General features: G+C 43.7%; 1 protein-coding gene across 2 annotated transcripts in view; it reads left to right on the top strand.

Moving 5' to 3' along the window:
- The window catches only part of LOC110538141 (LIM and SH3 domain protein 1), a 44,528-nt gene extending 20,268 nt beyond the window's left edge, over nucleotides 1-24,260 (top strand). For both annotated transcript variants that reach the window (XM_036938203.2, XM_090193222.1), the window contains exons 3-7: nucleotides 2,089-2,173; nucleotides 15,394-15,501; nucleotides 19,182-19,260; nucleotides 19,947-20,059; nucleotides 20,587-24,260. In XM_036938203.2, the coding sequence (XP_036794098.1) occupies nucleotides 2,089-2,173; nucleotides 15,394-15,501; nucleotides 19,182-19,260; nucleotides 19,947-20,059; nucleotides 20,587-20,760 (559 nt within the window). In that variant the 3' untranslated portion in view covers nucleotides 20,761-24,260. The remainder of the gene's footprint in view (nucleotides 1-2,088; nucleotides 2,174-15,393; nucleotides 15,502-19,181; nucleotides 19,261-19,946; nucleotides 20,060-20,586) is intronic.
- The last annotated feature ends 541 nt before the right edge of the window (nucleotides 24,261-24,801 follow it).

The raw sequence follows: 24,801 nt of genomic DNA, 5'->3' as shown, positions 1-24,801 counted from the left end.
TTAAGTGATCTTAATCTTAATATCACACAACCTGTGAAGTGCTCTGTTCAGCACTTTCACTATACTCTGGGCTCACACTCCCTCTCTGCTGTTTGAGCTGAGCTGTGTGTGGGTTTAAAAGTGCTTGTTAGTTCTTTTCTCATTCCTGGTATTAGATAATTGCACAACATTCTTCAGAAGGCCTCATTGTTTGAGGCTTTGAGCTCGTCCGTCTTTCTACATCAGTTTAAGTATAAATTCAATTACCAAGTTGTCAAGGAAACACTAAACATATTGCCTAACTGGGATACCCGATGCAGGAGGTGGGGGATTGAGGTCGTCCCACCCCCTGGGGCATGCTGGGTAGTGGAGTCCATATGAGCAGCTAGCTTCAGTTGAGGGAAACATGCTTCGTTTGCAAATTATGTCTGAGTGTTGGAGTGTGCCCCCGGCTATCCATAAATAAAAAAATTAAATTGTGCCGTCCTGCTTGCTTAATATAAGGAATTTGAAATGATTTATACTTTGATACTTAAGTATATTTAAAACCAAATACTTTTAGATGTTTACTCAAGTAGTATTTTACTAGATGACTTTTACTTGAGTCATTTTCTATTAAGGTATCTTTACTTTTACTCAAGTATGACAATTGGAAACTTTTTCCACCACTGGTTTTTCCACACCTGCTATGACTCTCAACCAGGCATTTAGTAACCTTGAAAAAAACATCCCCACCCCCACCCCCCTCCTGCCAGTCACCTCAGGCCCCTGTTGACGGTGACAGGAGACCAATAGAAACTGACTGTGTTCTCTTAGAGATGGCATCTGTCTACATGGGTTCCTAATTCACCCTGGAGACAATCTCTAACAATGACTGAGGTTTATTTGAGCTGCCTTGCTTTTCTTAAAATTCTAGACTCTTCAAGTCATCTGGACCTCGAAACCAGTTCTATTGCCTTTAAAAAAAAAAAATCTTCCCTCCTTGACTGATTTTAGACCTGGGACACCAAATGGGTGCAATGAATTATCAGGTATAACAGAACCAGCAGTAGTCCACACCTGGTAGGTCAGATTTAAATACACCTTTTCTAGACCAGTGGTTCTCAAACTCGGGCCCACGAAAAGGTTTTGGGGGTTCGTCAGTGTGAATCTGAATGGGGGAAAAAATACATTTTTTTTAAAAACGTTTGTATTTAATATTGATACCTTTGCCCATTCGACCTGGTTACTAACATATGTTTACAGTATTGCATCAAATGATTGTCTCAAAAACATCATCTGTGCTTCAGAACACCAATGACCAGTCATCAGCATTGGTGCGCAAAGGCGGGAAAGCGCATATCCAGATTAGTGACTAGAAAGCACTTGCCTGGCAAAAACAGTACATTTATAGTATCCACGTAAAGCACACTTCAGCAATCTGCTATAGTCACGTCTTTGCAACAGCAATGGGCTACCTGGTGATTTCATTGATCCTTTTCATATTTCAGATGGGCCTAGTTTGAGTGTGTTATCATATACCTCAGTGGTGGTACTGGTTGTATGTCTGGAGAGGGCTGTAACATCACACTACCGTCAATACTTATGGGATGAAGATGTAACATTCTGGCGAATGAATTCCGATATTTGTGAGGACGAGAAAAGCTATAGACCGATCACGCGTCCGATCCTGTCACCCGCGCTGCGTTACAGGTAGGCCGTATGATGCTGCTTTGGCCGGGACTCCGGGGAAGTAACATGTTATCCCTCGTTCCTATTGGCTGCTAACATGAACGACATTCAGTTATTTGGTCGACTTTAAGACACCGAAATGAGTTTTACACCTGCATTTTAAACTGAACACGACAAAGTCTACACCTGTTGTATTCGGCGCATGTGACAAATAACATTTCATTTGATTTACCTTGTGTTTTAGGGCTGTAATAACAGGTTACGTTTGCGCAATGCACGGTGATTTGTGCATGTGCGTGAGAGCAGGTCGCGAGCTTTGAACCACTCTTTTTGGGGGTCGCCGGTCAAAAGGGGTGAGAACCACAGTTCTAGATGGTGTGCCTGTGTGAATACCCTGTGCTAATGTTTTCCTCCTCCCTCTCCTGTGTGTTTTTACAGACACTACCCCAAGACAAACTTTACCTGTGTGGCCGACACTCCCGAGAACCTTCGCCTCAAACAGCAGAGCAAGATGCAGAGCCAGGTAACTAGCTACACACCAGAACACACACACACCCTTCCTATTCCATTTTACACACCTGGTAATCCCAGTTCACAGGCCTCGTAAGACCGTCAGTGTGGAAGTAATTAATGATCCTTATATTGAAATTGTCTTTGATGCTCTAATGATCTATGATGATGCTTTAATGGTCTATGATAGGGCTGGGCAGTATACCGTATTTTACTATATACTGGTATTGATGCAGGGACCGGTTTGGGTTTTTACCTTACCTTCTAAACCGGTATTTGAAGGTTTGGTTTGTTAAATGTGATACGCCGTGTGTAATGTTAACTTTTAGAGTTTATTTCGCTACTTGAGTCATCTCTCTCCGCTCTTTCTCTCCGTGCCACTATCCACACAGACCTAGCCACCTTGTCACTCAAGGAACGCATTTGATGTTCCTCAACCACGAGACACTTGCGTTCGGTCTGCATGGTCAATGCTGCACATGCAACAATGTTGACGACAACAATGCTCTTTTCACTTTGCTTCTTAATAGAACTCCACTAGCGTTCTAGAATGACACTTAGTTTGTGTTTCTTACGTCGGCAAACAGCTAGTTTGTCTTTTTCTTAGCATGTTGCCCGAAATCTTGTGAGACGCTAATTGTTAGTTGCTAATGCTAATAGCTAGCTAATAAATGTACTGAGTAAGAGCAAACGTAGCTAGCTAAATCAGCATGTTTGTGCCACCGTATCTTTTAAATCAAAGAGGAATATGCATAGCAAGAATATGATAGCTACATGAAGTAGCTAAGAGAACATGCAATGTAGCCAAAGCTTATAGGGTCCCCTAGGAAACGCATATCAAAACTTTAGTTCCTACCCTGTCACAATAACTCCTCCCTGGCATTTTAAATCATTGAATACAGTGTTTGAGATGACAAAGTGCCCGCTATCATATTCTAACTATAGAATTACAATAGTCATTCTATTTCCATGATTCCAACAGTTTTGCTCTAATTCGCAAGTCAAATGGCAATTGCAAAATCTGTTTAAAAATAAGTCCTAGATTATTTGCCCATATCGTGCAGCCCTATGTGGCAGTGTGGAAATGATCTCCATTAAGCTGTGGTGAAAAATGCTTTCAAGTACTACATTCTTTTTTTTTTTTTGTATCTGTACTTTACTCTTTATATTTTTGACAACTTTTATTATTACTTCACTACATTCCTAATGAAAATACTGTACTTTTTACTCCATACATTTTCCCTGACATCCAAAAGTACTCATTACATTTTGAATGCTGAGCAGGACAAGAAAAGGTTCCAATTCAAACACTTGTCAAGAGAACATCCCTGGTCATCTACTGCCTTGGATCTGGCGGACTCACTAAACACACATGCTTTGTTTGTAAATGATGTCTGAGTTTTGGAGTGTGCCCCAGGCTATCTGTTAAAAATAAAATGGTGCCATCTGGTTTGCTTAATATAAGGAATTTGAAAGGATTTATAATTTTACTTTTGATACTTAAGTATATTTCAAACCAAATACTTTTAGACTTTTCTCAAGTAGTGTTTTACTGGGTGACTTTTACTTGAGTCATTTTCTGTTAATGCATCTGTACTCAAGTATGACAATTGGCTACTTTTTCCACCACTGCAATTGAGTGCAGGAAATGCAGAAATGATAAAAGTGCTGACATTTGTTTTGCTTGAATTGAACAGTATAAAACAATCAGAATGGAGAAATGCATTCTAAGTGATTTCAATGCGTATGTGTTGCCACCTTAGGCTCACTCACTACTCATAAAGCAAAACTTATTATTCAAAAACTAAAAATACAGTCATGCCATCAATTTTTTACAATTTTGTTTATTTTTATTTTTAGAAATACGGCAAAATAATATTTTGTCCCTATCGCCCAGACCTAATCTAGGATGATGCTCTGGCTCTAATGATCTATGATTCTCTAATGATCTATGATGATGCTCTGGCTCTAATGATCTATGATTCTCTAATGATCTATGATGCTGCTCTGGCTCTAATGATCTATGATTCTCTAATTTATGATGATGCTCTGGCTCTAATGATCTATGATTCTCTAATGATCTATGATGCTGCTCTGGCTCTAATGATCTATGATTCTCTAATGATCTATGATGCTGCTCTGGCTCTAATGATCTATGATTCTCTAATGATCTATGATGATGCTCTGGCTCTAATGATCTATGATTCTCTAATGATCTATGATGCTGCTCTGGCTCTAATGATCTATGATTCTCTAATGATCGATGATGCTGCTCTGGCTCTAATGATCTATGATTCTCTAATGATCGATGATGCTGCTCTGGCTCTAATGATCTATGATGATCTAATGATCTATGATGTTCTAATGATCTATGATGATCATTCCTGTTTGTGAAGACACTCCTTTAAACTGCTAGGATGTGTTGTCTCGCTCTCCTCCCACATGTTGGCATGCAGTCATCCTCTATCTTCCTGCTTGGTTCTCTGCCCGTGTCATTGCTGATTTTCCTCCAGTCATGGTTCTCCTTTTCCTCCCCTCCCCCGCTTTCTCCTCTCACTCTTCTCTTTTCCCCTCTTTCGTTCATTCATATTTTACCTCCCCCAGAAGAGACAAAGTTCCCCCCCCTCTTTATGACGAAGAGCCTGTCTCTATTGGCATTCCTCTCATTTCACTCCTCTTCAGATTTCACTTTCTCTTCCTCCTTCGACCTCCCTCCTCCTGTATCAGTGTCTTTCCGTCTTTTCCTCTCGTAAACTATTGTAATGAGGTGTGACAGACCTCCCTACCCTGCTACCATAGCAATAGGGTTCCCGTGGCAACACTGCGGGCAGTGGTGAGGGGATAGAAGCGGCCCCAGTTCACCGCACACTAACACCCTCCACCTCCATTCGCCACTCTAACACTCAAATCATGAGCTGACATGGGCACACACACACAGACGTATAGTAGCTAGCTACAGACACACACACACACACACACACACACACACTTGCATGTTCACAGTTTCCGAGACACGCGGACAGTTTGAGTCAGAGCCTATTTCCTGTCTACTCCTCTAATACTCTATGACAGGGCCTCTGCTACGGCCACACAGTGTGTTCAGGAAACGTCTATGGGAGGCTCACAAAGGACCCTTAGTCAGCCACATGGAGTATTTCCCCACACACTTACTCAACTCACACACCGCTACATTTACAAATCCTTTAGTTTATATTAATAATGTTCCCAAGTGTGATTATGATACGCATTTAGGTTATTAGTAGTTTGTTGAACAGACTAACACCCCATGTAGAAAAACACCATCTGTGCCGGTCTCTCTCTTCTCTTTGATTCCCCCCCCCCCCCCCCCCAATATATCACACACACACACTCTTCGCCAGCTCTCTTTGCCACAAGAGTCATGTGGACTGGAAGCGATAGTCTGACTCAGTCCCGATGCCCCCTCACTAGTGTGTCTCTCATTCCATCTCTTTCTCTGTATAAAGTGAGAGGATGACTAGAAGACTAGATTTGGAGAAATGGCCACTGCAGTCAGTCACAGTCCAGACCCATGCTGATTAACTCCACCACCAATCCGGATTACATGCAGAGGGGATGGGCTTGTGTTTGTGTCTCTGTGTTTGTTTCTCTCTGTGAGTGAGCGTGTGTCGGGTTTAGCTGTGGATTAGCAGCCATACTTGACTGACTGTCCCAGTGTATGTAGTCTGCTAACCAGCTCCCAGGGGGCTCCAAGAGGACTGGGTGGATCCTAGAAGTCCAGTAAACAAAGGCTGAGACAACATGGCCACACAGAGATAAGAGACCAGCCACACACACACACACAGAGGCTAATGAGACAACTGACAGATGCTGAAGCTAGTATCTACAGCACCAACCTACAGAGGTTGCTCCACATCTCTGCTCCACATCTCTGCTACGTGTAAACACACACCGCCTACATCATATGACAAAGTGCAGTAGCTCTAAAACGGACACACACACACACCACCAACTCTTAGTGCACAGAGAGCAAGTCTCCAATCTCATCTTATTATAGCAATAACAGGTGACCCAGTTTCTGGTATTTAGTTTTTTTTTCTCCCCTCTTTCAAAATAGACTTATTCTGGTACTTCCTGTGATAGAAGGCTGATTTCTATCGGCCAGGCTCTGAGGCCTGGTGGCTGCTTGGAGATCTGGACATGGTTTGGCAAGAGGGGGGGGGGGAGTATTGAGAAGACTGGGTGAAAGGTTATGCGAGACAGTTGGCCTTAATAAAACTGTCTGGAAAATGCATTGGTTTGTCCAACTGCTAGAACAGGAGAGTTGGGGTGTAGAGTTGAAGTCGGAAGTTGACGTACACTTAGGTTGGAGTCATTAAAACTTGTTTTTCAACCACTCCACAAATTTCTTGTTAACTAACTATAGTTTTGGCAAGTCGGTTAGGACATCTACTTTGCATGACACAAGTCATTTTTCCAATAATTGTTTACAGTCAGATTATTTCACTTATAATTCACTGTATCACAATTCCAGTGGGTCAGAAGTTTACATACACTAAGTTGACTGTGCCTTTAAACAACTTGGAAAATTCCAGAAAATAATGTCACGGCTTTAGAAGCTTCTGATAGGCTAATTGACATCATTTGAGTCAATTGGAGCTGTACCTGTGGATGTATTTCAAGGCCTACCTTCAAACTCAGTGCCTCTTTGCTTCATGGGAAAATCAAAAGAAGTCAGCCAAGACCTCAAAAAAAAAATTGTATACCTCCAAGTCTGGTTCATCCTTGGGAGCAATTTCCAAACGCCTAAAGGTACCACGTTCATCTGTACAAACAATAGTACGCAAGTATAAACACCATGGGACCACGCAGCCGTCATACCACTCAGGAAGGAGACATGTTCTGTCTCCTAGAGATGAACGTGCTTTGGTGCGAAAAGTGCAACTCAATCCCATAACAACAGCAAAGGACCTTGTGAAGATGCTGGAGGAAACGGGCACAAAAGTATCTATATGGACAGTAAAACGAGTCCTACATTGACATAACCTGAAAGGCCGCTCAGCAAGGAGGAAGTAATTGTTCCAAAACAGTCATCAAAAAGCCAGACTACGGTTTGCAACTGTACATGGGGACAAAGATCGGACATTTTGGAGAAATGTCCTCTGGTCTGATGAAATAAAAATAGAACTGTTTGGCCATAATGTCCATCGTCATGTCTGGAGGAAAAGGGGGAGGCTTGCAAGCCGAAGAACACCATCCCAACCGGGAAGCACGGGGGTGGCATCAGCATGTTGTGGGGGTGGCATCAGCATGTTGTGGGGGTGCTTTGCTGCAGGAGGGACTGGTACACTTGGACAATGACCCCAAGCATACTTCCAAAGTTGTGGCAAAATGGCTTAAGGACAACAATGTAAAGGTATTGGAGTGGCCATCACAAAGCCCTGACCTCAATCCAATAGAACATTTGTGGGCAGAACTGAAAAAGCGTGTGCGAGCAAGGTGGCCCACAAACCTGACTCAGTAACACCAGCTCTGTCAGGAGGAATGGGCTGAAATTTACCCACTTACTGTGGGAAGCTTGTGGAAGGCTACTCGAAACGTTTGACCCAAGTTAAACAATTTAAAGACAATGCTACCGAATACTAATTGAGTGTATATAAACTTCTGACCCACTGGAAATGCGATGAAAGAAATAAAAGCTAAATCATTCTCTCTACTATTACTCTGAAAGTTCAAATTCTTAAAATAAAGCGGTGATCCTGATTTTTTTTTTTTTTAACTAGGATTAAATGTCAGGCTTTGTGAAAAACTAAGTTTAAGTGTGTTTCGCTAAGGTGTATGTTAACTTCCGACTTCAACTGTATTTAGTAGACAACAGTAGAGGGATTGGCAGAAGATCTGAAAGGCAGTCAGCAGTGCTCAATTTGGTTGCCCGTCTGTTATGATCACATACAGTGCATTCGGAAAGTATTCAGACCCCTTGACTTATTCCACATTTTGTTACATTGGTACCTTATTCTAAAATGTGTTCAATTGTTTTTTTCCCCCTCACCATTCTACACACACTATCCCATGACGACAAAGCAAAAAAAAAATTTAAAGAAATGTTTGCAAATGTATATATTTATATCAAAATGTGCATATTTACATAAGTATTCCGACCCTTTGCTCAGTACTTTGTTGAAGCACCTTTGGCAGCGATTTAGTCTCTAGTCGTCTACAAGCTTGGCACACCTGCATTTGGGAAGTTTATCACATTCTTCTCTGCAGATACTCTCAATCTTCTGTCAGGTTGGTTGGGGAGCATTGCTGCACAGCTATTTTCAGGTCTCTCCAGAGATGTTGGATTGGGTTCTAGTCCGGGCTCTGCCTGGGCCACTCAAGGACATTCAGACTTGTCCCGAAGCCACTCCTGCGTTGTCTTGGCTGTGTGCTTAGGGTCATTGCCCTGTTGAAAGGTGAACCTTCGCCCCCAGTCTGAGGTCCTGAGCGCTCTGGAGCAGATTTTCATCGAGGATCTCTGTACTTTGCTCTGTTTATCTTTCCCTCGATTCTGACTAGTCTCCCAGTCCCGGCTTCTGAAAAACATCCCCAAAGTATGATCCTGCCACCACCATGCTTCACTGTCGGGATGGTGTAGGGATAGCAGGTTTCCTCTACCATAAAGGCCTGATTTGGAGTGCTGCAGAGATGGTCGTCCTTTTGGAAGGTTCTCCCATCTCCACAGAGGAACTCTAGAGCTCTGTCAGTGACCATTGGGTGTTTGTCACCTCCCTGACCAAGACCCTTCTTCAATTGCTCAGTTCGGTCGGGCAGCCAGCTCGAGGAAGAGTCTTGGTGATTCCAAACTTCTTCCATTTAAGAATGATGGAGGCCACTGTTCTTGGGGACATCTTTTGGTACCCTTCCTCAGATCTGTGCCTCGACACAATCCTGTCTCGGAGCTCTACGGACAATTCCTTCAACCTCATGGCTTGGTTTTTGCTCTGACATGCACTGAACTGTGGGACCTTATATAGACAGGTGTGTGTGCCTTTCCAAATCAATTGACTTTACCACAGGTGGACTCAATGAAGTTGTAGAAACATCTCAAGGATGATCAATGGAAACAGGATAAACCTGAGCTCAATTTTGAGTCGCAAAGGGTCTGAATACTTATTTACACAAGTTATTTCTGTTTTTAATTTTTAATAAATGTGCAAAGATTTCTACAAACCTGTTTGCTTTGTCATTGTGTGTAGATTGAGGAATGTTTTATTTCATCCATTTTAGAAGGCTGTAACGTAACAAAATGTGGGAAAAGTCTGAATACTTTCCAAATGCATTGCATGCCCAGAAATTCAAATTGACACGCAAAACATATGTACACTTTCTGTCTTCCACTTACACATGAGAGGAACCAGAAATATCAAATGTTGAAAAGAGAGAGTGTGTGTGTGTAGCCTATATTTAGTCATTTAACACGAATGGGACCCACACGTCACACACACGTTGTGAATCATGGCCCAGTCATCTCCTGCCTATCCTCACAAGGTGTGGGGGTGGGTGGGGTGGGGGACAGGTCAGCACACTGTAGAGCTGTGTCAGTCAAACAGCAGTCAGGTGACCTGTGTGTTCAAGGAGCATTTAGAGCCGCAGACCCCGACCAACATGTCAGGATGGGTTCCACTCTGGCCCAGAGTGCACCTCTACATACTTTCCTGTCTTCTCTACACTTTCCTGTCTACCAATAAACCCATCAAATACACAGGGAGTGGGACTGCCCCAATCCTTAGAACAACGCTGGCTGGCTATAAGAGATGAGTGTAGTCGTAGAAATATAATATATAGATTGTATTTCTGTAAGTGTGAGACTGGTCAGAGTGCTGGCTGGTAATGGATTACTGCAGCAGGCTCTTCCAGGGGTGGGCAGACGGGCGGATATTAGTTGTTGGTGCAGTCTAGCACCAGAGAGAAGTGATTGTCATTGTTGACATGTTACTGGGACTGTTATGTTTCTTAAGGAACCTGAGTATGTACTTCTGTGTGTGAATGAGTTGGTACTTAATTAGTGTGTTTGTTTACTGTAGTGTGTGTATGAATCCACAAGTGTTGCCTCGGTGGTACAGTAGGCCAGCTGTGTGTGAGGGAGAGCTGCTGTGTTCATTGTCATTAGAGTGATACCCATCTGATTCTACATGGGCTGGCCACTTCCTCTCATATTGAGGGTCACACTGGGAAGGGAGGGGTAAGCACGCACAAAGGCCTATGCATCAGGGTTTCCGTTAACTGGTAATAGCCGGCTTTTGGCCGCCATTTATTTATTTATTTATTTATTTTATACATTTTAAAAAGCAGATAAATAAAATTGGCACAAGCCAATTTTCCAGTAGAAGAAAAAATCTCATTGTGAAATAATGCTCTTTTTAAGACTTTTTTTTAAACTATTTGGTAGAAATCCCAGTCAATGTAAATACTTTTGACTGGTCATGGTCATCGGTCTGTAAGTTAATCTGTATAATTTAGGCACATTTAAATTGCCACATACAGTGCCTTGCGAAAGTATTCGGCCCCCTTGAACTTTGCAACCTTTTGCCACATTTCAGGCTTCAAACATAAAGATATAAAACTGTATTTTTTTGTGAAGAATCAACAACAACTGGGACACAATCATGAAGTGGAACGACATTTATTGGATATTTCAAACTTTTTTAACAAATCAAAAACTGAAAAATTGGGCGTGCAAAATTATTCAGCCCCTTTACTTTCAGTGCAGCAAACTCTCTCCAGAAGTTCAGTGAGGATCTCTGAATGATCCAATGTTGACCTAAATGACTAATGATGATAAATACAATCCACCTGTGTGTAATCAAGTCTCCGTATAAATGCACCTGCACTGTGATAGTCTCAGAGGTCCGTTAAAAGCGCAGAGAGCATCATGAAGAACAAGGAACACACCAGGCAGGTCCGAGATACTGTTGTGAAGAAGTTTAAAGCCGGATTTGGATACAAAAAGATTTCCCAAGCTTTAAACATCCCAAGGAGCACTGTGCAAGCGATAATATTGAAATGGAAGGAGTATCAGACCACTGCAAATCTACCAAGACCTGGCCGTCCCTCTAAACTTTCAGCTCATACAAGGAGAAGACTGATCAGAGATGCAGCCAAGAGGCCCATGATCACTCTGGATGAACTGCAGAGATCTACAGCTGAGGTGGGAGACTCAGTCCATAGGACAACAATCAGTCGTATATTGCACAAATCTGGCCTTTATGGAAGAGTGGCAAGAAGAAAGCCATTTCTTAAAGATATCCATAAAAAGTGTCGTTTAAAGTTTGCCACAAGCCACCTGGGAGACACACCAAACATGTGGAAGAAGGTGCTCTGGTCAGATGAAACCAAAATTGAACTTTTTGGCAACAATGCAAAACGTTATGTTTGGCGTAAAAGCAACACAGCTCATCCCTCTGAACACACCATCCCCACTGTCAAACATGGTAGTGGCAGCATCATGGTTTGGGCCTGCTTTTCTTCAGCAGGGACAGGGAAGATGGTTAAAATTGATGGGAAGATGGATGGAGCCAAATACAGGACCATTCTGGAAGAAAACCTGATGGAGTCTGCAAAAGACCTGAGACTGGGACGGAGATTTGTCTTCCAACAAGACAATGATCCAAAACATAAAGCAAAATCTACAATGGAATGGTTCAAAAATAAGAATGGCCAAGTCAAAGTCCAGACCTGAATCCAATCGAGAATCTGTGGAAAGAACTGAAAACTGCTGTTCACAAATGCTCTCCATCCAACCTCACTGAGCTCGAGCTGTTTTGCAAGGAGGAATGGGAAAAAATGTCAGTCTCTCGATGTGCAAAACTGATAGAGACATACCCCAAGCGACTTACAGCTGTAATCGCAGCAAAAGGTGGCGCTACAAAGTATTAACTTAAGGGGGCTGAATAATTTTGCACGCCCAATTTTTCAGTTTTTGAATTGTTAAAAAAGTTTGAAATATCCAATAAATGTCGTTCCACTTCATGATTGTGTCCCGCTTGTTGTTGATTCTTCACAAAAAATACAGTTTTATATCTTTATGTTTGAAGCCTGAAATGTGGCAAAAGGTCGCAAAGTTCAAGGGGTCCGAATATTTTCGCAAGGCACTGTACATGTCAGATGCTGAAGCATCTCAAACAGCAAATGCATTTTATTTTTTTTTGTTTTTTTTTTGTACCTTGTCAGCGCGGGGGTTTGAACTTGCAACCTTTCGGTTACTAGTCCAACACTCTAACCACTAGGCTACCCTGCATATGGTAGCATATGGTGCTTTAAAAACAACTGGGAACTTCAGGTCGGGAAGTCGGTTCCAGACTTGGAATTCTGAGTTGGATTACTGTTCCAAACTGGTTTTCCCAGTCGGAGCAAGTTGTTTTTTTTGTTCCCCCCCTTAACTGTTCCCAGTTGACGTCAACGCACTGAAGTCCGATATTTCCCAGCTCCGAGTAGACAGTTGTTTTGAACGCGACAATAGGCACCGGAAGTCGGGCTTCATCAGACTATCACACACCACTTTGCAATGAGCTGGAGGCAGTATGCATTTTGAAAAAATATACTTAATTGTTTGAAACCTCAACTTTTTACTACATACACTCACAAAAAAAAGAAACGTCCTCTCACTGTCAACTGCGTTTAATTTCAGCAAACTTCGCATGTGTAAATATTTGTATGAACATAAGATTCAACAACTGAGACAAACTGAACAAGTTGCACAGACATGTGACTAATAGATATGGAATAATGTGTCCCTGAACAAAGGGGGGTGGCAAAATAAAAAGTAACAGTCAGTATCAGGTGTGGCCACCAGCTGCATTAAGTACTGCAGTGCATCTCCTCCTCATGGACTGCACCAGATTTGCCAGTTCTTGCTGTGAGATGTTACCCCACTCTTCCACCAAGGCACCTGCAAGTTCCTAGATATTTCTGGGGGGGAATGGCCCTAACCCTCACCCTCCTATCTAACAGGTCCCAGACGTGCTCAATGGGATTGAGATCCGGGCTCTTCGCTGGCCATGGCAGAACACTGACATTCCTGTCTTGCAGGAAATCGCGCACAGAATGAGCAGTTTGGCTGGTGGCATTGTCATGCTGGTGGGTCATGTCAGGATGAGCCTGCAGGAAGGGTACCACATGAGGGAGGAGGATGTCTTCCCTGTAACGCACAGCATTGAGATTGCCTGCAATGACAACAAGCTCAGTCCGATCATGCTGTGACACACCGCCCCAGACCATGACTGATCCTTCACCTCTAAATCGATCCCGCTCCAGAGTACAGGACTCGGTGTAACGCTCATCCCTTCGATGATAAACACGAATCCAAACCATCACCCCTGGTGGGACAAAACCGTGATTTGTCAGTGAAGAGCACTTATTGCCAGTCCTGTCTGGTCCAGTGACGGTGGGTTTGTGCCAATCGGTGATGTTGTTGCAGGTGATGTCTGGTGAGGACCTGTCTTACAACAGGCCTGCAGTCCATGCCCTCATTCCAGCGTCAGTCCACCATCTCTCAGCCTATTGCGGACAGTCTGAGCACTGATGGAGGTATTGTGCGTTCCTGGTGTCACTCCGGCAGTTGCTGCCATCCTGTCCCGCAGGTGTGATGTTCGGATGTACCGATCCTGTGCAGGTGTTATATGTGGTCTGCCACTGCAAGTACAATCAGCTGTCCGTCCTGTCTCCCTGGGGCGCTGTCTTAGGCGTATCACAGTATGGACATTGCAATTTATTGCCCTGGCCACATCTGCAGTTCTCATGCCTCCTTGCAGCATGCCCAAGGCACATTCACGCAAATGAGCAGGGATCCTGGGCATCTTTCTTTTGGTGTTTTTCAGAGTCAGTAGATAGGCCTCTTTAGTGTCCTTAGTTTTCATAACTGTGACCTTAATTGCCTACAGTCTGTAAGCTGTTAGTGTCTTAACGACCGTTCCACAGGTGCGTGTTCATTAATAGTTTATGGTTCATTGAACAAGCATGGGAAACAGTGTTTAAACCCTTTACAATGAAGATCTGTGAAGTTATTCGGATTTTTACAAATTATCTTTGAAAGGCGGGGTCCTGAAAAAGGGGTGTTTCTTTTTTTTGCTGAGTTAATTATGAGGCATGTCTTACCTAGTTTCAAAGTAGCCTAGACAAAAATTATTTAAAATAAACTCTTTAATTGGCCAGTATCCAAAGGCACAATTTATTCGTATTAGCAACCCATGCTAGTTGTTGAATATTAGATCTCCCCTCTTAATGTCTAACGGATGTTTTCACCTTTCACATCAATTTCCCTAATTGCAGTATGGAATGAACATTTGCGTGTGTCCTACTGCCTTGTGCGCATTGCTGCAATTGTATAATGTTAAGAATGAATAGTATCAACATTGTAAGCTAAACGTTCTGATCTGTTTCATCAGACTCATTGCTTTTTTAACAATTTTATTATTATTATTATTATTATTTATTTATTTTCATATGTAGCCTAGGCCTACTGCTTGTATGAATTTGGGATCTATCATCCCACAACTGTCCCAGAATTTGTTTGGAATAGGCCATTTCTTTCTCAACAAACTGATCAATAGAATAGGTCAACTTTTTTAACTATGGGGGATAGTAGATTGACATAGGCTAGTGATTTTCCTGTTCATTAGGCCTACTTGTCTTGTTGGCTGAGGTGCCCTCTGTTGTACACACACCTCTTGGTGTGACCTTATTAGGCTATGTCAGCACATCCTGTGTGTATGGTCTCTCTGCCCTGGCAACAGGAAGTGACTGTCACCACCACTTTTGAGGGAGGGTGGCTGGGCCGCGCATGCTAAAAATCATTAAAACTATAGCCTGTTTATTTACATTTCATGTCTAGTTATATGTACATATAAACTACTCTTAATTACCTCGTGCTCCTGCATATCAACTCGGTACTGGTACCCTGTATATAGCCATGTTGTTACTCATTGTGTATTTATTACTTGTTATTGCTTTTCTGTTTTCTCTGCGTTGTTTGCACCCATAAGTAAGCATTTCACTGTTAGTCTACACCTGTTGTTGCTGATGTAAAAATGGCTTTATAAATGCATTTGATTTGTTTACAAAGCATGTAACGAAATAAACTGTGGTTTGATCTTATTTTTTACTCTTTTGAAACGTTTGACTCTCTTGACGTGTGTGTGTGTGTGTGTGTGTGTGTTAGGATTTACAATGTCTATACAGTGTGGTCTGACCGGGTGTGATTGTGTGTTCCAGGTGCAGTACAAGGAGGAGTTTGAGAAGAACAAAGGGAAAGGTTTCAGTGCTGTGGCCGACACGCCAGAGATGCAGAGAATCAAGAAAACACAGGACCATATCAGCAACGTACGTCTATCTGTCAACACACACACAGGACAGGAACAACAACCACCAGTCCATCTCTCTCCCTCACCCTCAGGTTGTCTCAAATGGAACCCTGGTCAAAGTAGTCCACTATAGGGATCAGGGTACCATTTGGGACTCAGGCCTGTCTTTATCCCTTACCTGCAGTGCTGGCTCCTTTGACCGCTCACGCTCTCTCATATATAAATACACTACATTGGCCAAAAGTATGTGGACATCTGCTCATTGAACATCTCATACCAAAATCATGAGCCTTAATGTGGAGTTGGTCCCCCCTTGTTGCTATAACAGCCTCCACTCTTCTGGGAAGGCTTTCCACTAAATGTTGGAACATTGCTGCGGGGACTTGCTTCCATTCAGTCACAAGAGCATTAGTGAGGTCGGGCACTGATTTTGGGAATTAGGCCTGTCTCGCAGTCTGCGTTCCAATTCATCCCAAAGATGTTCGATGGGGTTGAGGTCAGGGCTCAGTGCAGGCCAGTCAAGTTCTTCCACACCGATCTTGACAAACCATTTCTATATGGACCTGCACGGGGGCATTGTCATGCTGAAACAGGAAAGGGCCTTCCCCAACTGTTACCACAAAGTTGGAAGCACAGACTCGTCTAGAATGTCATTGTATGCTGTAGCGTTAAGATTTCCCTACACTGGAACTACGGGGCCTAGCCCGAACCTTGAAAAACAGCCCCAGACCATTATTCCTCTTCCACCGAACTTTACAGCTGGCACTATGCAATGGGGCAGGTAGCGTTCTCCTGGCATCTGCCAAACCCAGATTTGTCCTTCAGACTGCCAGATGGTGAGGTGTGATTCATCACTCCAGAGAACACATGTCCACTGCTACAGAGTCCAATGGCAGCGAGGTTTACACCACTCCAGCTGACGCTTGGCAACGCACGTGGTGAGCTTAGGCTTATATGCAACTGCTCGGCCATGGAAACCCATTTCATGACTCTCCCAATGAACAGTTATTGTGCTGACGTTGCTTCCAGAGGCAGATTGGAAATCCGTAGTGAGTGTTTCAATCGAGAACAGATTATTTTTTAAAGAGCTTCAGCACACAGCAGCCCCGTTCTGTGAGCTTGTGTGGTCTACCACTTCGCGGCTGAGACGTTGTTGCTCCTAGACGTTTTCACTTCACAATAACAGCACTTACAGTTGACCAGGGCAGGTCAAGTAGGGCAGAAATTTGACTAACAGACTTGTTGGAAATGTGGCTTCCTATGACGGTGGCACATTGGAAGTAACTGAGCTCTTCAGTAAGGCCATCATATTGCCGGTGTTTGTCTATGGAGTTTGCATGGCTTTGTGCTTGATTTTATACACCTGTCAGCAACAGCTGTGGCTGAAATAGCCGAATCCATGAATTTCAAGGAGTGTCCACATACTTTAAACCATTTAGTATGTATGTGTGTTATGTATTCATGCACGTCCTTACCACTCTGATGTGCAGATTGTATCTTAGTCCAGAAGTACTGTGTGAAGCCTGGGCACAGGGTTATGTTACTTTGTCCCTCTGTGGTCCTCTGTTGCAGAAGGCTGCTGCCTAGGGTCTTGCTTGCTCTGGCAGACCAGGGACACACATCCTGACATCGCAGAACATAGTTGCCCTGCTCTGTCTTCTCTAATGACTTAATGAGTGTGGAGGGTGTTGGTTAATTACTGTTTTCATACAGGAACAGATCCTGTGTGTCTGAGACGGTGGAAACAGACACACACACACACAGACTTATTACCACACACACACACACACACACACACACACACACACAACACTTTTACAACCCCAGGCAAATACAGAGAAGAGAAACCTCATGAGAAGTCTGTTAGTGTCCCAGCTGTTAAGTGTGTGTGTGAGAACAGACCAAGCCAAGGGGTGCGGCTGATGATCTCTTTCTCTCCCTCCTTTCCCCACTTTCTCTCCCTCCTCCTCGGATGGACCCACACTCAGTAGGCCAGAGAGAGACCGACATGTCCAGCTCTCTTTGAAATGTGAGATGTCCAACTCCAGCCCCTTCACGTTCACAACTGTCTGTCTGGACTAGTCCCCGTCTCTCTCTCTCTCTCTCGCTCTCTCTCTCTCCTTATCTCTCTGTCATATGACTCTAATTCACATTCATTTAGAACGTTCACTAAATTCTCCAGCCCTCTCTCCCTTCCTACCTCCTTTAACTTTCTACTGATTCATGTAGTGAAGGTTAAGAGGAAGGGGGGGCAATTTTGTGTCTGGGGGTGAGACTGGCATGGGCTTTTCCTGTTCTCTCACACACACACACACACACACACACACACACACACACACACACACACTGTGTGCAACCTTCGCCTTCAAAACAAACAGAAGTAATGTCAGATTCTCTCATGTAACATATTGAACATGTTGCTCGCTCTCTCGCATTAAGAAAACTGTCTTCTCACAGTCACTGAACGCAATATCCTCACTCACGCTTAACACTGTCTTCTCCTCCACTTAACACGGTCTTCTCCTCCACTTAACACACTGGCCTCTTTCACCCACCCAGGGAGGGAGAGAGGGGGCAGAATCTAGGCTGTGTCAGTCTTATCATTCAGTCAGGCTGGGAATAGTAGGGCTGTTATACTGCAGAAAAGGATCTGTCTCTCTCAGGTTTATTGGTCATTTAGCGATGAATGCTGTCTCTCTCTGTGATGTTGGCTGGGTTGTTATATTAGGGCTGGTGCTGCTGGTTGTGATGCAGCTTTGATATACCTGAATAAATAAGGAAAGCATGTACTGCCATCCAGGACCTCTATACAAGTCGGTGTCAGAGGAAAGCCCTAAAAATGGTCAAAGACTCCAGCCACACTAGACTGTTCTCTCTGCTACTGCCACGGTACCCCCCCTTCACTCCTGTGCTACTCTGCTATTCATAGTCACTTTAATAACTCTACCTACATGTACATATTACCTCGACTAACTGGTGCCCCCACACATTGACTCTGTACCGGTACCCCCTGTATATAATATCGTTATTGTTATTTTACTGCTGCTCTTTAACTACTTGTTACTATTTATTTCTTATTTGTATTTTTTAAACTGCATTGTTGGTTAGGAGCTTGTAAGTAAGCATTTCACTGTAAGTATGTGACTAAAAGGTAATTTTCACCTAGTATTTTTGTTAGACATGATATATTCTGCACCATTCTTTTCTGTCTTCCTCCTTTGGATCTCTGTTACTCTTTTCAATTTCTTACCCTCGCTTTAGGCCTGTCTCTCTCTCTCGCTCTCTCTCCACTTTTTCTCATTTCACCTGTTCCTGGTGATGTGTCAGCAAGGGTTGCTAGGCAGCGCTGAGGTCACCCAACTTCCGTCTGCGATGTCATTTCCTGTGTCAGCAGGCCTATTGTAGAAATGGAGAAGCACATAGCTTAGCACTGTAGCGCCGCACCTATTACACACACCGCCCTACTGCCTGGAGAGGGATCTGGAGACACCTGCTGGACACGACAGGAACTGCACTTTATTTCCCTGCTCTAAATAGCTATCTGCTGGACTGGTAGTCAACAGGATGCAATTTGAATTTTCTTATCAAACTAAGCAGCACCATACTTGACGTCTGGGTGTTATATCTAGTCACTATGTATCAGAGCTAAATGACAAATGTCACAATGTAAATATAATGTGTGTGTGTGTGTGTACACAGATTAAGTACCATGAGGAGTTTGAGAAGAACAGGATGGGAGGAGAAATCCCATCTCCCCAGCCCAACAGCCCCAATCCAGGTACACATGCTGTCTCTCTCTCTCACACACACACACACACACACACACACACACACTATGAAAATACATTTATTAAAGATGCACGATGACATTTCCTGTTTGCTAAAATTCCAATGGTCTGCCTAATTTCACAAGCAAGTAAAGTGTAGAGAATTATTGTACCATCTAAAATATATTTTTCAAGACCAACATGTGATTACATTTTGTAGCTTTAACATCAGTGAGAGTAGACACATGGTTACATTTATCCCTGGGCATAACATTTTTGTTTTTTCTGCTCTGTGGACAGTTCCTGTTTTTTAGCACACCTGAATACAATGATTGTGAGCTAGTGGTTAACCTGTGCATTCACTGTGTACATGTTATCACCTCTCAATATCACAGAGAGTCATTGTTCTAATAATTGACTGAAAGGCACTAAATGATGGCTGCAAGTTTTGACTTGCTGTGCTGTGGAATTCTCTGTATCAGAGCCCTGGGGCTGACCAATGAGGTGCCAGTTAGATGGAGGGATAGGGGGGATTGTTTCAGAGTCCCGGGGAATGGGGGATCCCATTTGTCAGACTGAATAGCCAAAAATGTCTATCCTTCACTCTGATTCAATCACTCACAATTCTCTCTCCCCAACTCTCTCTCGCTATCTCTGGCTCTCTCCTCCCCCTCTCCTTTTCCCCCTCTCTCACCAGTGTTCCAGCAGCCCCACCAGTCCCCTGCTGCGTCTAAGAACTACAGCTATGAGCCAGTAGCGGCTCCTGGACCAGTCCGTCAGGTGGCCGCCGCCCCCCCTCCCAGCTCCGGGGTGAGACAGAACCCTCCTCTCTCTTGTGTTGCCATCCCAAATGGCACCCTATTCCCTATTTAAAGCACTGCTTTTTTTTACCAGGGCCAGTTGTGGCCCGGTCAAAAGTAATGCACTATTTAGGGAAAGGGCTGCCGTTTGGGACGTAGGCACTGTTCTCTCTGCATGGGGGCCTCCACTGTGTATGCCCCCCCCCCCCCCCCCCCCCCCCCCAGTACCTTTGTCTTGTAGCAGAGACTGACTGTCTCTGTTGAAGGTGGTGTTATAGGAACTTCATGTTCTCTTTCTCTCCCTTTCTCCGTACCTTCTCCCTTCCCTCCCTCCTATTCCTTTACATCCCCTCACCCTCCATCTCTCTCTCGTTCTCTCTCTTTCACTTGTTCTCTCTCGTTCTCTCTCTCTTTCACTCGTTCTCTCTCTCTTTCACCCGTTCTCTCTCTCTCTCTTTCACCCGTTCTCTCTCTCTCTCTTTCACTCGTTCTATATATCTATACATATATATCTCCCCCTTCTCTTCCTGTGTGTAGAAGCGGTACCAGGCGGTGTATGACTATGCTGCAGCCGACGAGGACGAGGTGGGCTTCCTGGAGGGAGATGTGATCGTGGACGCGCAGGTGATCGACGAGGGCTGGATGTACGGCCGTGTCGAGCGCACTGGCCAGCAGGGCATGCTGCCTGCTAACTATGTAGAGGCCATCTGATCTGAGAAAGAGAAGTGTGGGAGGGAGGGAGAGAAGCAAATGAAAAGCCCAGTGCCATCTCATCTTAATGCCGCTTTCTATTTCTTTCACTCGTTCCCTGATCTGTCCTGTAAGACCCCCCCCCCCCCCGGTCTGCTCTCCTCCAACGACAGACTCTCTGTGCTGCCGTCTGTCTGTCTGTTTGTCTGCCTGTCTCTGTCCCAATTCTTCGGTCCACTAAAAAACAAAGCAGTCACAAGTGGGATTTAAGTCTTACAGAAGTAACATGCCCCCATCTTACAGGCTATATATACGTCAGGGGTCATAGTGTATCACAACTATCCTAGCTACAGCACTTCATTTTCCAGCAAACTATGATGCAAAACGATATGAACCTCCCCCTTTGTCAATCAAGTTGCCATGACAGCAGAGAACTGAGGCAAATGTGGTCATGAGAAAATGAGTTTGGAATGTGGGTGTGGCATCTTCAGAAGTAGTTTTTTCTTCTTCTTTTTTCCGTTTTTGAAACTGGTTGAAATTGGTCTGACTGGAAGCTCAGTGTAGAATCTTACTATATCTGGGCAGTGAGAACTCAGCTTGAATATTTGACTTGTGTACATTCCATTATCCATCAATACCCCATTGTTGTCGCATCAGCCAGTCAGTGAGCAGTCTACAGTATCAGTCTTACCAGAGAGGTCTTATATATTTCTATAACTACACGTACGCATTTATCAATAGTACTTATCTGTTACCTCACCTGTCTTACCCTGTCCTGCACTGCATTGTGGGTATTGTTCTGAAACTTAACTGGAATCCTATCTAAACTGAAGAGCGCCTCCTGCCTTGCCTTGTACCTCAAGTTCAGGCATTTGAAGTACAGGAGGGATCAGGGACGAGTTAGTTAGGGGACGTGGTTACAATCTTCTTACAATCATGTCATCACCTTAGTCAGTGGGTGTGAAGCTATTCCTCATTCTTGCTGTCTCCCGCTCGCAGCCTCATGCCTTCCGACAGTCTTACAGGAAGATGAGTGACGTGATGGTTGGAGGGGGTCTGGGGCGGAGAGAGGGGGTAGGATCAGGCCAGGTCCTGCCCCTTCCAAGAGAACCAACATCCGAGTTGATCAATCGTAAGCGCGAAGGCCAAACACAATTCCCAAAACAATTCTGTATTGTCAATCTTTTCTCATTTTTTTCAAATTATTATTTTTTTCACTTGTTTTGTTGTTAAACATTCCAGTCCTTTGTTATGAGAAGTGTTGAACTGGGGTCAGAAATCCAGGCTGTGGTAAATGTTAGTGTTTCTATTTCCTATCATGCTGTTTTTTTCCCCCCTTTGCTTTTGTTGGTATTCTAAGAGGCTTATTTTAAAAATGTCAATGTATCAAATACATTTCGGAAATAAAACGGCAACTCGATTTATGAACCAATGAGGCACGCTAGTTTTGTCTAGACGTGTGCGTATGCTGGGTTAGCAATCCCACCGATTTAGATCCATGGGGTAAATCAACCATCATGGGTTATGTATTTGCCTGATAATTCCTCAACCTAATTTGCCTGTTTTGTTGTGCCAACTCGTGAATGGACTATCTCGCCCAGTTCTCTTTTCCTTGAAACTCCGAAGAGTGGAGAGCAATGTTCTGGAGTGCCACTGGCTCATGAATATTCACATGCTCATTAATGAGCAGTCGTCATGGCGCACAGTAACATTAGGCCCCCGCTCTCTCGTCCGCATTTATAGGTAATCTCTGACATTCTATAGGCACACATTTCCAGAGGACATTCCCTACCTATGTAGTGGCACGCCTGTGTTGCACAGAAAACTGAGAAATGTTACGCGACAATGACGTAACTTTCATAGGCGTAGCTACGAGATCTGTCTGGATGTCCTGTCACGGGGCAGGTTCTTCCAGTGCCGAGGAATCGTTGTACATTCCGTGTGAGGCTGGGAGAGGGTAGCGGTGAACTCCTCCTCGACCGCTTACTTCTTCCCTTATCTTTCCCACCATACTGTTTCATCCCCTTCCCTGATGCGCTGTGACAGTCACAGATGAGGGGAGGGAATTAAAAGTCTTGTTCCGCTTTATAAAAACAAAGCCGTACTCCCGCCGTGTAGCCTGATTTGATAGTGGTATTGTACAGTTATTTTGGGTTGTGGGTCATGGTGCTGGGGAAGGAAGGGGCTTTTGCCTGCAGACTAAACTGTAGTGTGGAATGATTTTGATCTAATGAGGTGAAGGGGCAGTATAAAGGGTAAACGTTACCCGTTTTAGTACCAGTGTGGTGGAACGTGTTGGACAATAACTAAGTGTTGACCGTTCATATCATTTTGGCTTCAACTTTGTAATGTGATGAGTTATAACAATGATGCTTAAATGAATTAGAATGAACACAACGCACACCTCAACCCAACTGGATAATCAGATTGCCATGCTGATTAAAAAAAAAGGTAAGTCTAGGCTGGCATTTAGCATCTATGATCTCTACTTGACAACTGGACATTTTTAAACTCGTACACTGTATGAAGGGCCGTTTTTGGGGCAGAGCCATTTGAAGTCTCACTTGCTTTGCTGCAGTAACTGAAGAAAGGGTGAAGAGGAAGAGGTGGTTTGGCTTGACGTGAATGGGGTGTTGGGAGTTTTTATGAATTTGGTTGGCCTCTTGTACAGTATCTGCAGTCAATGCCTCTCAAAATAAAATTGCCTTGGCTACTTGGAGGCTTTGGTGTGTTTTATAGATAGGGAATAAACCAAGCCTACGTTGGCTGCCACAGCTGTTTTTCCTTTGCAGTGATTTGTTTTAGTTGCTAGGGGGATTTAGGAGCGAGGTGAATGATGGTGGTAGTTGGAGGGAAACCAATCCAAAGTGGCTAAAGACGAGCCAATTGTGTTTTTGTGCGACTTGAGTGATGATAGACCACAGCGGCAAGGTGTAGACATTATTATTGTACCATGTTATTGTCTGTATTGAGCTGGATGGGGCTAGGAAAGGGATGCTACTAGGAAAGCGTACTACTACCCCCAACCTGGGGAAAGGAAAGACTAGGAATCCGCCAGGAGACCAATATTCTCTTCTGCTTTGGTATCACTCCTACAACTCTGCAGTATCATATCTCATATCATCACCGTGTTCTCCTCCCCCAATGTATAGTGGTCATATCAGTCCTATGGCCAAGAGTCCTCCAACCTTCTACCCCAATTAAAGACTCCTATGTCCTATGCTTCTGATGAATCAACCATTCCTTGCTTTTGAATGATACTGGTATAGGAAGTGCAGATATAAATCAACCAACCACAAACACTGACCTAGCATTCAGACCGATGTTGTGCATTCCATCAAAAAATGATTTTGTTTTGATAGCATTTTTTTTATTTTTTACATGCATATATTGACATTCTTAAAAGAAAATCAGACTCCAGTTGAATTTTAAGGAACTGATAAAAGCATCTCATGTTGCCCTGTTTCAGCACTTCGAATTGTACTTAAATATTCTACAGATTAAATAAAATGTCATTTTTACTCGGTAGCGTCCAGTATTATTTGCTTCCTTCAGTGTAAATTCTTCCTCATTCGGTGTGATTCCTTGACTATATGACTACGATTTTGCTGAACACTAAACGCAGATTGCATGTATTAAATGCATATGAGACTGGGCCCTCAGCAAAAATAAATATCCCATGTTTTACGCTACTCCCTATCCTGGTTTTAATGTCTACCCGTATGCTTCCACGCGTACAATATTATAGAAAGTATAGGGCGGGGAGGGGTTTCGTGCAGAGAAGAGATTATTCTGCTCCGGCTATTTCCGATCTCCCCCGATCTGCGCCGGTTTTAAGGGGGCTTCCAATTTCTTCGTCGTGTGTTCTGGCGATACATCTGCATCCTCCATTTCTGCCATTCTCATCATGTTGGACATTTTAGTGTTGATGTTTTTTGCTATCATGGGACTTGTTTTCCTATCCTACATCATTTACATGTTATGATGTGTGCCCGGATTTTGGACCCAGCCGGTGAGCCGCTCCTACATCCGCGGTACCCATCGCTGACGATGGTAAGTAGC

This window comes from Oncorhynchus mykiss, chromosome 12 (assembly GCF_057628025.1).
Source record: "Oncorhynchus mykiss isolate SJ-2025 chromosome 12, ASM5762802v1, whole genome shotgun sequence".
Lineage (NCBI taxonomy): Eukaryota > Metazoa > Chordata > Actinopteri > Salmoniformes > Salmonidae > Oncorhynchus > Oncorhynchus mykiss.
Note: the sequence above shows the minus strand (reverse complement) of the source record. Positions and strands in the feature narration are given on the sequence as shown.